Raw genomic sequence first — 14033 nt, forward strand, 5'->3', positions numbered from 1 at the left:
CGCATAGGTGCGCGCGTGATCGAGGCGGCCGTGCTGGCTCCAAGCCGCCGCGTGTGTACGCTGCTACGTTCAAATGGCGCCCTCGGCGCAACCGATGTGGGCAGCTGTCGTACGCAGCAGTCTGGAATGCCGATCGCGCCGCCGCTATCTTCGAGAGTGTTGAGGGAAAGCTCGCCTCCTGTCAACAGAGCGCACTTGGTCTGGGGCAGGCGGAGTTCGATATATCCATTTTATATCCGGCCCCGTTCGAAATAAAGAATTAAAAATGCATGCGATTTTCCATGTGATATAGAAATCGTTCGATATACGCAATAATTCAATATATCCGTGTTCGATATATCGAGGTTTGACTGTTTATATAAGCATATGCGAAGATCGGGCCCCTTCAAGATCTTTAAACCTAACTTGCACGTGTGATCTCGGGACCGTTCACTGATAAGCCACCCATACGAACATATTAGCAGCAAGCATTGTGTGATGGCTTGCAGCCCGTTACCACATCGTCCAGCGGCAAATTTCTTCATGACTACCCTGTCTAGGCCATTAGGCCTAAAGGTACTGCTTCCTCGGGCACCGGTGACCAACGTTACGGTTTGGTGCACAGTTGGCGCAGAACTATTCACAGCAGCCACACAACGCTTGTAAATCGACAAACCACCTCGTTAACTAAAATGAGTCCATGCGATGGTAACAAAGTTGTTCCCGACTGCCATCTTTGCAACACCGCGCGGTGGCCTCTTGTTCCCGACGCAGTTCGTAGACACACATCGGTCTCTTTTTGTAGTTTCGAGCAACCGATCACAAGACTAGCTTTGTATTTACAAAGCGGGCATGAAAGTGTCAAGGCTGATTGCATGCATTTGCATGGAGGGCGTATGAATGAGGGCGGGGAAGCGTTGTCCAAACTTGCCATGACCCTCCAGATTTCAGAATCTTTGACAGGTGGCAAATAACACTAAACATGACAGTGAAAGAAGGTGGACAGCAGCTCCTTTAAATTTTGTGATAATCTTTGTGATATTCGATACTTGACTCATATTCGGCCTTTTATGCTTTTATTCGATATTAAATTTGATTCGAAATCTACTACTATTCGGTGTTCGCACAGCTCTCCTCTCTAGTAGCGGAAGGGAATATATGCAGCTGGTGCTTGGTTGACTTGTCCAGGTGTGTCAACGCCGTCGGTGTCAGCTAGAAGGTTTGCATCGGGGCATAAATGCACACGCATGCTTACGCAGACGGCGACGCTCGCTAGCACGCCTGTTCCTGTATCAAGCGCCCTAGAAACATTGCGTTCTCTTCCTGTTTTGAACCATTTGAATCGTTACTGTTCTTCGAGCGATAGCTTGATGAACTTGGGGCTGTTCTTTCGGCCACACGACGCTAATGTTCGTCACACGGGCAAGCCGTAATGGTGGGCTTGGAAGCGTTTTATGAGGCTAACCGATGCACAGTGTTGCCTACCCCTCCGCCCCTCATTTCACAACTCTAGATAAACTGAAACAATGTACATATGGGGAAGGAGGGCGATCGAAGAGTGCGAACTTGACACCCTGTGAAAGCTGGCGGTTGAGTTAGCCGACGAGGTTCCTGCGGCTAGCGATATCGCTGTTTCCGAGGCAACATCCCTTGTGCTGAGCCAAATCGTTGCAAAAGGCATAGTCTGCTCTGGTCAGCGCAGCGGCATGGTCTTGGTGATGATGAGGGACTCGGCATGAACTTCAGCGATGATGACCCTGGGCTGAATTCTTGCTTGAACCGGTTCTGAACAGTTCCTTCAAAAAGTTGGTTCAGTTCGGCACATTGGCTGCAGGGGCTTTCCAGTCCAGCAGGCTTTTTAAACATCCTTGCCTGACATTTCCCCCAGTGCGGGGTAGCAAACCGGATGTGCGTCTGGTTAACCTCCCTGCCTTTCCTGCCTTCTGTTTCTCTCTCTCTCTTGCCTGACATATACTTGTGCTTCAAAGGTGTTGCTGCATTTGTTACAGACAACGCCTGCGCAGTGTCATCATCTGGGAGCCGGATAGTGCTCCGGCCGTCGGCCCTTGCTTTCCAAGCTGAAAAGCTGAAGCAGACGTCACCAGGTAAGTTCAGACATCATCGAAGCATCACTACAATAATGTAGGCCTTACTGTGAAAGGGGACATCTGCAACTTTGTGAAAGGGGCACTAAATGCTATCATTAACTCCTTTCTGAATGCTGGATTACCCTTCTAGAGTGCATCACAACGTTTGTATTATGCCAGTGTGGTCTGCACAATAAGCCGTCGTTCTTAGCGTGCTGATGAGTAACCGTAAGGTTCTCATTCCATTTGCCTGCAACCACTATGAACGAGTTCATGGCAGCGCTAGAGAAGTTTGGAAATTGTTCAGCTCAGTTTCTGTGGTGCAGATACAATGCGACACTCAAAACTGATGCAGAGGTTTCGGGATAACCAGTTCTAGTACACCTATGCAAATACCAGGGAAAGTTTACGGGAGGATAATTGCTGTAGCACAATTGCATTGCTCGTTTGATGCAGCAGACGTGGGATCAGCTAACTCGTGGCAAGTTTCCTTCTGGTCCACTTTCATCTACCTCTACCTTATCATTTTTATGTTTCAATTTCACAGTTCATTTCCCCTGTGCTTTTTTTGGCTTCATTGTCTGTTGGTTTTACATGGTTGTGACCAGCAAAATTGGCGCCCTCGGTTCCCCTTCGTATCATTCATTCCTATTTCTGGCTTTCATGAGGCATGCACTGTCATATGGTTTCGAATGCAGTCAGTGCGAGAGGTCACTGTAGCTTCTTCCAGAGTGTTGCCTGCTATGTATGAAAATGAGCATACTGCATTTTTGTACGTACAATCGGCACCGAATATTAAAAAAATTAACAGTAAAGCTGAGGTGCAGGTTACATGCGAATTTTGCCTGGGAGTGTGGCTTCACGACTGCATTGCCATGAAGCCACACCTTACAGCAAAGTTCTCCACCATTCATTAAAGTTTTCTTATCTTCTACAGAACCCTGTCCACTCCCCTCGCCTATGTGTTAAAGCTCCCTTTTCCCCTCCTTCATGGTCCGCCATGTTGCTATGGTGTAACTTCGTATTGCTTAGTTAGCGAATAGTGCACGTGATGGCGGCATACTCATACGTCACCCGTTCTCGCTGTGCTCCCTCAGTCCGCGCGAACTACTTCGTGGTACGGTGGAGAACCATACCTCCATTGGGATATTTGGCTCAATTGTGCTTTCTCCATTGCCGTCACTCATGCAAGGGCTGCTCCGTCCACGCTCTCATCTTCCATGATGTGCATGCTAGCTGCAAAACGTTCCGATTCACATCACATGTACGTGACTGACTTGTCTACAATCACATTCGTCGTGTGAATCCAGTTTTATCAGCATCACCGAGGAAGGGAGAACAGAGCTGCTAGCTGAAGATATGATGTGGACGAGTCGTGCATCCGCGAATGAATGTTTTTTCTAAGATTGGAGCTTCGTTGTATGTGGTTATTTCCGCGGGTCGAACGGGAGAATTCCCCGTGGCTCTTGTAATTAGGGGTGCAGGTAATGTGCTGTGATGGGTTGTACGTGGAAAAATAAGCCACATATGTCTTCCTCTATTTTAAAATTTTTTTTTTGTGGACAGATGCGGCATCAACGGAACCCAGGGACAACTCCACCACAGCGACTGCTACCAAAGAACAGCAGCACCAGCAGCAGGCACCATCGGCGTCCAGGGACCCCCGCGAAGTGTCGTCCACGTGTGAATCCACCACTAGCCCAGTCACAAATGGCACGCGGACGAGCGGCACAGTGTCCAGTGCGGAGGACGACAACAGCGGCAGTACCACGACCTCCAGCAGTGGCCGTGCCGTTGGCGAGAGCAGCAGCAGCTTTGGCTTGGCTCTAGGCGATCTGCGGAATGGCACCTCGTCGTCCGAACACCTGTCGACTCTCGGCACTGGTGGCGGACTGCTCAGCTTGGCAACAGACGACGCGTAAGTGTTGGTGCTCCAGAGAGATTCAAAGATGGGAGGGACATCTGGGCACTGTAAGCAAGGAAGTTATAAAGCACCTAAATGGCAGGAAGCCTGTCGTTTTGAGTTGTATCTGGAGCGTAGGACAACCTCGGGTGTCACCGCAGTGCCGTTACGTTTTATACTTAACTCTATAAACTCAGAAAATTTTTCTTGGAAAATTGTAAAACATTTCTGCGTCCATTTTATACTGAAGCTGTGTATGGCTAGGGTTCCGGGAACTTGTGTTCTCCATGAACAAAAACTATCCACATGAATGACTCATACCCGTGTAAGCATTCATACTCTCTAAGCAAGCAAAAAATGTACCCTGTAAGGCAGAGCCTACAAGCACTCAGCAAAGTGAAGCGAACAGTGCTTAAATTCTTTCTAATCATGCATGAAACATATACAGAACAGCATGTGGAAAACGGTCATCATCAATGGCTCATAACCTTCCGAGTAGTGGCTCATACCCCCATAAGCAAGCAAAAGATGCAATGACTCATTGTTCCATAAGGTTCATAGCTACTCATGTTGCTTGAATTAGCTTTGATGACGCCACTCCTGTTGTCGGTGATTTCAATGGGGATGTGTCGCAAAGGGAATGTGTCGCAGTACCGCAAAGGGAGCGGTTTACGTGTTCCGTGTCGCAAACATATTTCTTGTGATGCCACATCGATCCGGCCCGACTGTCCACCCAGCGGCGTTCGTGCATCGATTTGACATTATCAAAGAATGTGATTGCAGTTGGGAGTGAAATAATGATCACCCATCAAGACCATAAATGAGTTTGTACCTTTGTTCAAAATTATGTGTCAGCTCCGTGTCATGTGCTAAACAAGCTTTGCTGGTCAACCACCTTCTCAGAGTGGAATGGCTCACGATTTTTTACTTCCCCAACGGTTTGCACATACCACGCTCATTGATAAATAAAAATATGCTCTGTTCCTTGCACTCAATGAAGACATCGAATAACAAACGGTTATCACAGTACACAAAAGTCTTGAATACCGTATTTACTCACTTAATGAATGTGCTCACTTAATGAACACATTTCCAAATTAGTTGCGAAAAATCTGAATTTTTTTTTTTCTCGTGTAATGAACGCACCCCAGCTTTGCTACTGTGCAGTCCCGGGATCGAACAGCCATACTGTAGTTTTTCGGAGAGGCTACAATCTTTGACCCTTGCACACGTGTTTAAAAAAAAACGCACTTGATGCTTAACGCGTCGTTTCATTCGCCAGTGCTGGCACAAAATCTCCTCACAGGTTCAAAAGAGAAAAGGACGTAACTGGCTCTCTGCAACATGCGCAGTTCATATACATTAAGAGAGAGAGAGAGCACGGGATGCGTGGCCCACATGTTGCACGGGAGAGTCTATAAGTGAAGAATGGGTGGCCGGCACATGATCGGCATAGTGGTCATAGTCGGGTGTAGCGCCTTTGTGTCTGTGGATCACTTTTCTGCCTGCCTTGGGTTTCGATGTGTGTGATGATGGGCCTTGAGTCTAGATATACGCCTGCTGCGGGACATAGAGTTTATCTGCTCACAAAACGGGAACGCTGATCGGACACCGATCCTAAATCCTAAATGCAGTTTCGAACTGCGCAATGCGAAGTAATGGAGGCTCAAATGCAGAACGGCAACTTGAGACTCTCTTCAACAAATGACATGGAGCTACGCAATAATTACAGTGCCTTTTACTTTTCCTGTTCTAATTTTTATATACTGTGTGTAGCCACTTACTTAATTCACTGCGACACTTATGGTGAGTTTATATGTAAGCACATCGGCGGAAAGATGCAGAGGAGGGGTGTTCCAGGGAACTCTTGGAAGACTGGTGGTGTTCTTTCGAGGCCAGAATGACTTGGAACCCCTGGAGTACTTCATTGGGATAAGCTGTGTAGTTGTTTTTCCTTAGAAACCTACACAGAGGCTCTGTCAGAACATTAAAAATTTTCAGGGAAAAAGGAAAGGCAGGGGAGATTGTCTTTAATACTTCCACTCTCCGTTGCAGCAACCACTCTCCACATGCAGCGGCGCCACCTGATGGGTTCGTCTTCGGCGAGAACCTGCGGGAGCGGGCTGCGGTAAGTAGTTGCATCCGTTACTCTGGTGGCACAGCTTGCCTTCTTTCTTCTTTGCTGATACCCGGAAGTGAACGTTCTGCAGCAGCACTGGTTAATGGCAAGGGAAGTGCCGAAACGTTGCTGCGACAAGGTTGGCAGGAACAGTGCATGCAGCTGCGCCCTGCTGTAGATTACAGCAGTGCTTCACCAGCCGTGGTCCACAGGCCTCGGAGAGTCCTGGGGACAATTCATGGGGACCGTGAGACATACTGCAGGACAAAGTTGTGTTGGAACGACGACATTGTTGGATGGATAAATTCGACTGCCCCTTAACGTTAAGTGGCGCCATTAGGGATGCATGCACAAAGGAACAGCACGGAATTTGGGCACACTTTTAAAGAGAAAAATAAGTTGAACTGTGTTAGCACATTACCCTTCTACAATACCCAAGAAAAAAACACTCTTATTGTGAGAGGCCTGGTAAGCCAGAACATATGCAAAAGTGAAAGTAAGGGGGGATGTCTTGAAGTTCCCTACCAGCTTGCCTGATGTCATGGATTTTGATAGCGTCTACTCGGGCCTAGTTAATCTTGGCTGGTGTTAATATTTGATATTTTTGAATATTCAGTGGAATATTGTGCTATTTGTTATTCACTTAGGCTCGAATTTCAATATTCCAGTGGTAGGAATAATGCTGCAATTGCTACAATCTACTACATACTGTTAAAGCTGCTACATCTGCTCTACAAATGACAGACGCTGCTCCAAAACTGCTCCAGGGTGGGCCCTGTTATCTTGGAAGCCATGGCAATGAGGAGGTGGTTGCTGCCTCCTTATGCAAAGAGTGCTGTTATATCTTGTGCAATTCATAAAGTTAAATGTGCCAATTCAATCCAATCCAATCCATTGTGCACTTGCGCATGTTCGTGGTACACCATATTTGCAGGTTGTGTGTAGTTTAGGATAACATTCTGTTGTGCCTACCTAGTTATGCGTGCCCAGTAAATCCCGCATTGCTGGAGGACCCTGCATTCGTACTTTGTAACGAGGGTGTAGCGTTAGTGCTAGGGGTCTTTAACTCTTTATGTACCGTGGGGAAAATGGTCGTTTTTTGCACATTACACTAGGTTTTATTTTCTAGTGATAGAAGGAAGTGATTGAAGTAAAAAAATTTTTCTTTCATAGCAATGTATGGTTTCTCGGCGGGACTTTTGAGTGAATTAAGCAAGAAAGGAGTTAATTGAAGAATAATTAATGGTAGCTGACTGTTGGTAATTAACTAGTTAAATCGCGAGTCGATTATAGCACAGGTAATGATGCCCATCATTGCAAATTGTGTGTCACCATGAAAAGTAGCTTCACTAAAGCACTGGCTAAAAAAAATTGAATTTTTGCTTGTTGCCTGTGCTGTTCACATGATACAGTAGAGCCCAAATATGAAGAACACTTTCGTTGCAAAAAAAATAAAAATAAAAAGATTGTTATCTATACAAGAAGTTCGTTATAAATGGACTTTCCCTTGAAAGTACCCAAATGGTACCCGAAGGTTCACTCCAAGTGGAATGGTATGTGTGCTCGACAGCATGCATTTTGTTTTCTCAGTCTTGCCAAATCAAGCAGTGAGTGTCTCGGGCAGTGTAGCACAATTTCTGACATGCTGCAGAACTTTGAGGACGCCTCGTCGGACTCCTCGATTGCGCCGACATCCACAGAGCTCTCCTTCCAGCAGTTCCAGCAACAGGCCGGTCAGAGCAGCGCGGCCAGCACGGAGCAGCCACCGGACGTCGCCTCTGCGGGTAAGTGGTTAATGCCTCTGCTTTCACTTTCCTGGCGAGAGCACCTTGCACTTTACCCGCCGTGGTTGCTCAGGGGCTATGGTGTTGGGCTGCTGAGCACGAGGTCGCGGGATCGAATCCCGGCCATGGCGGCCGCATTTCGATGGAGGCGAAATGCGAAAACACCCGTGTACTTAGGTTTGGGCGCACGTTAAAGAACCCCAGGTGGTCGAAATTTCCGGAGTCCTCCACTACGGCGTGCCTCATAATCAGAAAGTGGTTTTGGCACGTGAAGCCCCATAATTAAAAAAAAAAACCTTAAACTTTGCCTGGAACATGTAGAAATCCTGCTTCTAAAGATGGATGGAAAGGAAACGTCATTGTTTTCCAAACTAGCATGATGCTACAAACGAAGATGTGCGTTTCGCGGAAAGGAAGCTTTGCAGATAGGGGAAAATTCGTCCTGGTCCAGAGATTGAACCCGGGACCAACACCTTTCTGGGGCAGTCACTCTACCATCTAAGTTAACTAGGAGGATACCAGATTGCAGAGTGAGGCCAAGTTAATGCAACTTGGTGAACAGGGATGTTGAATAGGGTAGATCATCTTTTGCAGTTATGTTTGTCTGGGAGTTGCAAGGAAAAACACTTAACAGGTAATGTTTAGAAATTTAAATATTTTTCCTTGTTAAAGGGATGCTAAAGAAAAATATTAAGCCAAGTCAGGCCTATGGATTGTTCATCTGGAATTCTATCCTAGTAAAAAAAAATTTTTTTTTGTGCCTGTACAGTTAAAACAGGGCGCCCTATTTTTCGGACATGCCCGATAATTAGGACTCCTTAGGGTCAACGTATAACAACGGCTGAAATTTTGGACACAAAAACCTTTGCCTACCGATTTTCTGGACTTTTTGCCATGACTGCAGGTCTGAAACGGCCTTGATCTAAGCCCCCACTGCTGCCATTTTGATTATTTCGCTGCCTCGGAACAGGTGCTCTCGCACGCAGACCTGCTGGCAACTGTAGCCACCACTGCGACAATGCCAGGCCTAGCTACTTTGATGTTCGCTACCAAGCTTGCTGTTTGGTACCATGTTTGTCATTGAAACAATTCGGCGCTGTTAGCAACAACGCCGACTCCGCCTTTGTAATCCTCGCCAATGGCTTCGAAGCTCGGAAAACACGACGTTTCATAATGCCGGTTTCCGAAAGTCAGCTTCGCCTCGAAACAGCAGTGTTACGCGGTGAAGCATGCGCGAAGTATCGCGGTGAACCACATTAAGAGCGGGAAGGGGCAATTGCCGCGGGCACAGTATGTACTCCTTAATTATACACGTGTGCACCCATGTTCTCCTGTCACAGTATGAGCACTGATACGCCTAAGTGTACTGGCAAGCCTTTAGAGCTATTTTGGATGTGCCTGTGGCGATTTGAGCCCTTGGAGGCAGTAAAAGGCATGCATTTGTTTTTTCGGACTGCCCGAATTTCTGGACGTTTTGGGGGCCCTTAGGGAGTCCGAAAAATCGGACGTTGCCACCGATGATTCCGCCGCTGTTCTATTTAATGCCCATGCCAAAATGGACAAGTTGGGGTAATCTTCGCGTGACCTCCGCTTCTGCGATAAATTGTGATCCGTGAATCAGCCAGTGCTGACCTCACAGGAAAGGTACTGTATCCAAAAATAGTTGGCACCATACCGATTTTCCTTTTTTGCAATTTCTTCGCTTACGAAAACTGTTTTCTTGCTACAAAAGACTAATTCGTTATTACAGAAGCCTAATCTCTAAATCAGCTCAAGTTTATACATTTCTTTACTGTCCATGTAAGCATCAGTACGAATATCTGCCTTTCTCTGCATACTCAAAACAAAAGAAAAAGCGTACCTGGAGTATGAGAGGTGCCGCAATAGTTATTGAGTGAATTGCATAGCGCTTGCCTTCAAATGGTTCAGAAACCACTGGTCTACAACTTTCAATTTTGCTTTGTTGCTCTCTCTTTTGACTCCAGTTTATTTCCCTATTTAAGCTACAAAATAAACTGTCCAATCTGCTGCAGCGAGTCGGCATGCCAAAAGTCTGACTGAGTCGGCCGAGGAGTACCAGTTGCGGCAAGTCAAGCGGACGTATGACGAGGTCGCCGTGGTTACGGGAGAAGAGAATGAGTTCAACGTGCTTCAGGTAAGAGCTCTCTGCTGCGGTAAATTAGAGTAGTGTAGTTTGTAGTGAGTAGCTACATTGCAGTGGACGATTAGTGGCCAGCCAGCTAACTGGCGAAAAAGTAATCAGGATCTGCACGCAGTAGTGAAAAGGACGTCTATTCAGACGAAAACTTGTACCTTGCCTAGTGAAACTGGGAAGCGATGGGTATGACCTTCATCTCAGGTGCGTCGCCATTTCCTGCGTGCAGTCTGTTAAAAAAAAATGTGGACCAGGATTCAGTTATGCTGTTTATTGCAAACAGCAAAACCTCGTTCATATGTTTTGGAAGAAAATGCAGGAAAAAAATGTACCAACTGGGAAAACGTACAATCCAAATGAAAAAAAAAATTTGACCTACTCAAGTTTAGTTGACATCAGCGTAAGGCGAAGCGTTGCGCCCATCCTTGCAGCACGAGACGCCGACGTGCATCAAGTTAGTGGGGCCCGAGTGACCTGAGATGCATGTTGCCGGTTTCCTATTGCGTAGTGTTTTAACCCCTTAACCGTTTTGGACGAGCTGTGCTCGTCCTTGCCAGGCCGTCCCCAAACCGTTTTGGACGAGTGTAGCTCGTCCGCGCTGAATACGTTCTTCCCTCCAGCGTTTCGGACGAGCGGCGCACGTTTGTGGCGTAGCTTGCATTTTTACTCGACAGATGGCAGCACTGACCGCTTAATTTCTTTTTCTTCAACCGCGTAAACTTTTTTTTTCGTAGGGCAACCTTGGTTTTAAAATGGCATCCAGTGGAGGCGACACGTGTATTGCTGGCCCGTCTTCTCGGAAACGGCGCTTTTCTTCGTCGTCATCTTCGTCAGACGATGGTGATTCAGACACTGATGTGTACATTGTTTCAGGGAGCGAGGATGACAGTGATGATGTTGTACTCAGCAGCTCTTCTGATGAAGAAGATGATTGCTCGGAAGCGAACTTTGCGAGCGCGCGTCAGTGGATGAAGATCGACGTCACGAACATTCCTACACGACCTCCTCGGTTTCCTTTTCTGGCAGTTCCCGGTAAGACGTTCACTATAAGCTCGCCTGGTGACTTGCTTGAATATATTCAGCGTTTCCTCGATGATGAACTCATTTCAATGGTGGTCGAAGAAACTAACCGCAATGCTGCTGAGAAGGTGAAGGGCTGCGGTCCGTGTGAGCATAGCCGCGTCAAAAAATGGGTGCCGGTGACTGAGGAGGAGATGTGGGTGTTTCTTGGTCTCTTGCTGTTGCAAGGAATTGTGCAGAAGCCACGACAGGATTGGTATTGGTCCAGGAACAAGCTCTTATTCACACCTATTTTCGGAGAGGTGATGAGTGGCAACCGGTTTCAGCTCCTGATGCGGATGCTGCACTTTGCTGATAATTCCAGTATCAGCGACCTTAGCAGTCACCCGCAGCCGAAGCTGCACAAGATATGGCCGTTTCTGGTTCGGTTGTTGAAGAACTATCGCTCAGCCTACGTACCGGAGCGAGACATATCCATTGATGAAAGCCTTATGCTCTACAAAGGAAGGCTTGGCTGGGTACAGTACATTCCCCTCAAGAGAGCCAGATTTGGCCTGAAATTTTTCATGCTTTGTGAGGCGTCATCGGGGTACGTGTGGGATGTTATCATCTACACAGGAAAAGGCACCAACCTCGGCACACCAGCAAATGTCGACCCTACGTCTCCAATGGGAACGAAAGTGGTGATGAAGCTTCTGGAGCCCTTGCTAGGCAAAGGCTACTGCCTGACCGTAGATAATTTTTATACGTCACCAGAGCTCGTCGACCTCCTCCTCCTGAACCGCACAGATGTCTATGGCACAGTCAGAGCAAATAGAAAAGACATGCCTCCCGAATTCCGCACACAGAAGCTGAAAAAGGGAGAGATCCAAGCTTACCAGCGCGGTAAGTGTGTCGCCCTCCAATGGCGCGACAAAAAAGTAGTGACTGTCCTGAGCACTGTGCACAGCGCAAACATGGAGACGTTCAAAGACTCGAAAGGGAGGGACGTGACAAAGCCAAGCATCGTGCGGGACTACAACCACACAATGGGCGGTGTCGACAAGTCAGACCAGATGCTGGCGAACTACCCTGTCCCCAGAAAACGGCAGAAAATATATTACAAGAAGATTTTTCGCCACTTGCTTGATGAGTTGACATTTAACTCCTTTGTTTTGTATCAAAAGGAAGGAGGGAAGATGAACCACCTCGACTTCCGCCTCGCCCTTATTGAAGCAATCTTCAATAGGTACCTCGACCCCGCGCGAAAGATAAAGCGTGGCCGGCCTTCTGGCGTACTTGATCCCATACGACTTCAAGAGAGGCACTTTCCAGCTTACATCCCTCCAACCGAAAACAAGGCAACTCCAACCAGGAAATGCTTCATTTGCTGCAAAAAGCAAGGAGACAAAGGCCGGAAAATTAGGAAGGAAACACGATTTTGGTGCAAGAGCTGCAACAAACCGCTATGCGTGATCCCTTGTTTTGAGATTTACCACACCGTCCCAATGCTTCCTCGGTGAAGCAATCAACTTTTTGTCACCACAACTCAGTGAAAGAGTTAAGAAATCGGTGGCTGTGGTCATTCTTTAATTTTTATTGTTCATTACCAGCAGAAAGTTCCTTTTCTTTTTTCTGAGAAACAATAAACTTGAATATGCTACTTTGACTTCGTGTTTGCTTTAAATATTTTTTTAAGATCGAATACATGCTTTTTATTGCAATAATAATCGAAATCAGGAATAAAAAAAATAAGCAGTTTTGTGGAGAAATTCGTTGATATAAAAAAACGGTGAAGGGGTTAAGACGGCGATGGGAGGAATCCGAAATGAAATCTAGCTGATGGGCGACGATGGATGCCACCCACAGCAGTGAATGATGGCGCGTTTGGGTTATCGACATGTTCAGTATGCTTCCAACAGCACTACACCCCATGCGCTGTGAGACAAATAAATAGGGTTGACAGCGGCAGCTGTAAATGTGGCGTGCGATGACCGGGGAGGAGATTTGCTAGTACCGGAATAAGAAACTGAGTGTGTGGCCGGCCGTAGAGCTTCCTACAACATCAAACTCTATAGTGCCGGTGTTTTCATGTGAGAGAGGCGGGCGAGTATTGTGGATACAGTGGACGGCTACGCACACCTTTTCTTGTTTACATGGGATCTAGCAGCCGGAAAACGTAATATACAATCACAGTTCGGTGATGCATGGAACATTGGTATTGAAAGATAGTGTTTTCCGGAAATGTATGAACCAGCAAAAAAATTAAGTGCAGCTCAATTGGGTCATTTTTTGTGTTTTCAATCACGAACGTTGGTGTCAGAAAATTGCACGCAACGAGATTGTATTAGCGAGGTTCTACTGTATATGTTGTGCGTTGGGATATATCCTTTTACTCTATTTGCTCCTTCACTTCAGCAGACAAGTTGTCTTGGCAGAAGTGAAAGGCAGGAAGGACAGTTCTTGGATCTCTTGACAGTAAACATAAATATTTCAGGACTCCCTGGGAACAGTGGAAATGTAACAAAAATCGGGCAGTTTGAAAAAAAAAAAGAAAGAAAGTTGGAAGCACATCATTTTATAGGTATTTCTTGAAAGAAGAGAATCCAGGAAGGAGCAACAGGCCTCCACATCTCTACCAATGTGTTGTTGAGGTCAAGCATGGTTGTAGCAGAACTAATTTGCTCTTCAAGCTGGCAACATTTATTAATAAGACTTGCGTAATAAAAAAAAGTCTGAATTGCCAAAAACAGTATTCTAGAATAAAACTGAACAAAACTTGTAACGATACGCTTGCATCTAAAAGAGAGAAAAATGATAAAATATTTTTAAGATATACAAGATGTTTCATTATCTTGTAGCCACTGTCTGTGAAGAATTCAATTTGTTCTTGAAAAGTACTTGCACTGCGAAAATTTTGCTGGAAGCCTTAGAGTGGCCGTGCAATGAAGCAAAGCAGCTCCTCGGTGTGAAACATAGGGGAGCGTTGCAAGTCTTAGAGCAAACT

General features: G+C 46.4%; 2 protein-coding genes across 4 annotated transcripts in view; both read left to right on the plus strand.

Annotated features, from left to right (window-relative positions):
* Positions 1-14033, plus strand: part of RanBP3 (ran-binding protein 3) — a 155463-nt gene that overhangs the window by 131437 nt on the left and 9993 nt on the right. For all 3 annotated transcript variants that reach the window (XM_065440400.1, XM_065440401.2, XM_065440402.2), the window contains 5 exons: positions 1989-2084; positions 3633-3984; positions 6025-6097; positions 7740-7872; positions 9906-10027. In XM_065440400.1, the coding sequence (XP_065296472.1) occupies positions 1989-2084; positions 3633-3984; positions 6025-6097; positions 7740-7872; positions 9906-10027 (776 nt within the window). The remainder of the gene's footprint in view (positions 1-1988; positions 2085-3632; positions 3985-6024; positions 6098-7739; positions 7873-9905; positions 10028-14033) is intronic.
* LOC135908597 (piggyBac transposable element-derived protein 4-like) lies at positions 10547-12695 on the plus strand. Its single transcript, XM_065440418.2, has one exon. It carries the CDS (start codon positions 10780-10782, stop codon positions 12547-12549), a length of 1770 nt encoding a protein of 589 aa, XP_065296490.1. The 5' UTR covers positions 10547-10779; the 3' UTR covers positions 12550-12695.

The sequence above is a fragment of the Dermacentor albipictus genome, chromosome 9 (genome assembly GCF_038994185.2).
Source record: "Dermacentor albipictus isolate Rhodes 1998 colony chromosome 9, USDA_Dalb.pri_finalv2, whole genome shotgun sequence".
Taxonomy (NCBI): domain Eukaryota; kingdom Metazoa; phylum Arthropoda; class Arachnida; order Ixodida; family Ixodidae; genus Dermacentor; species Dermacentor albipictus.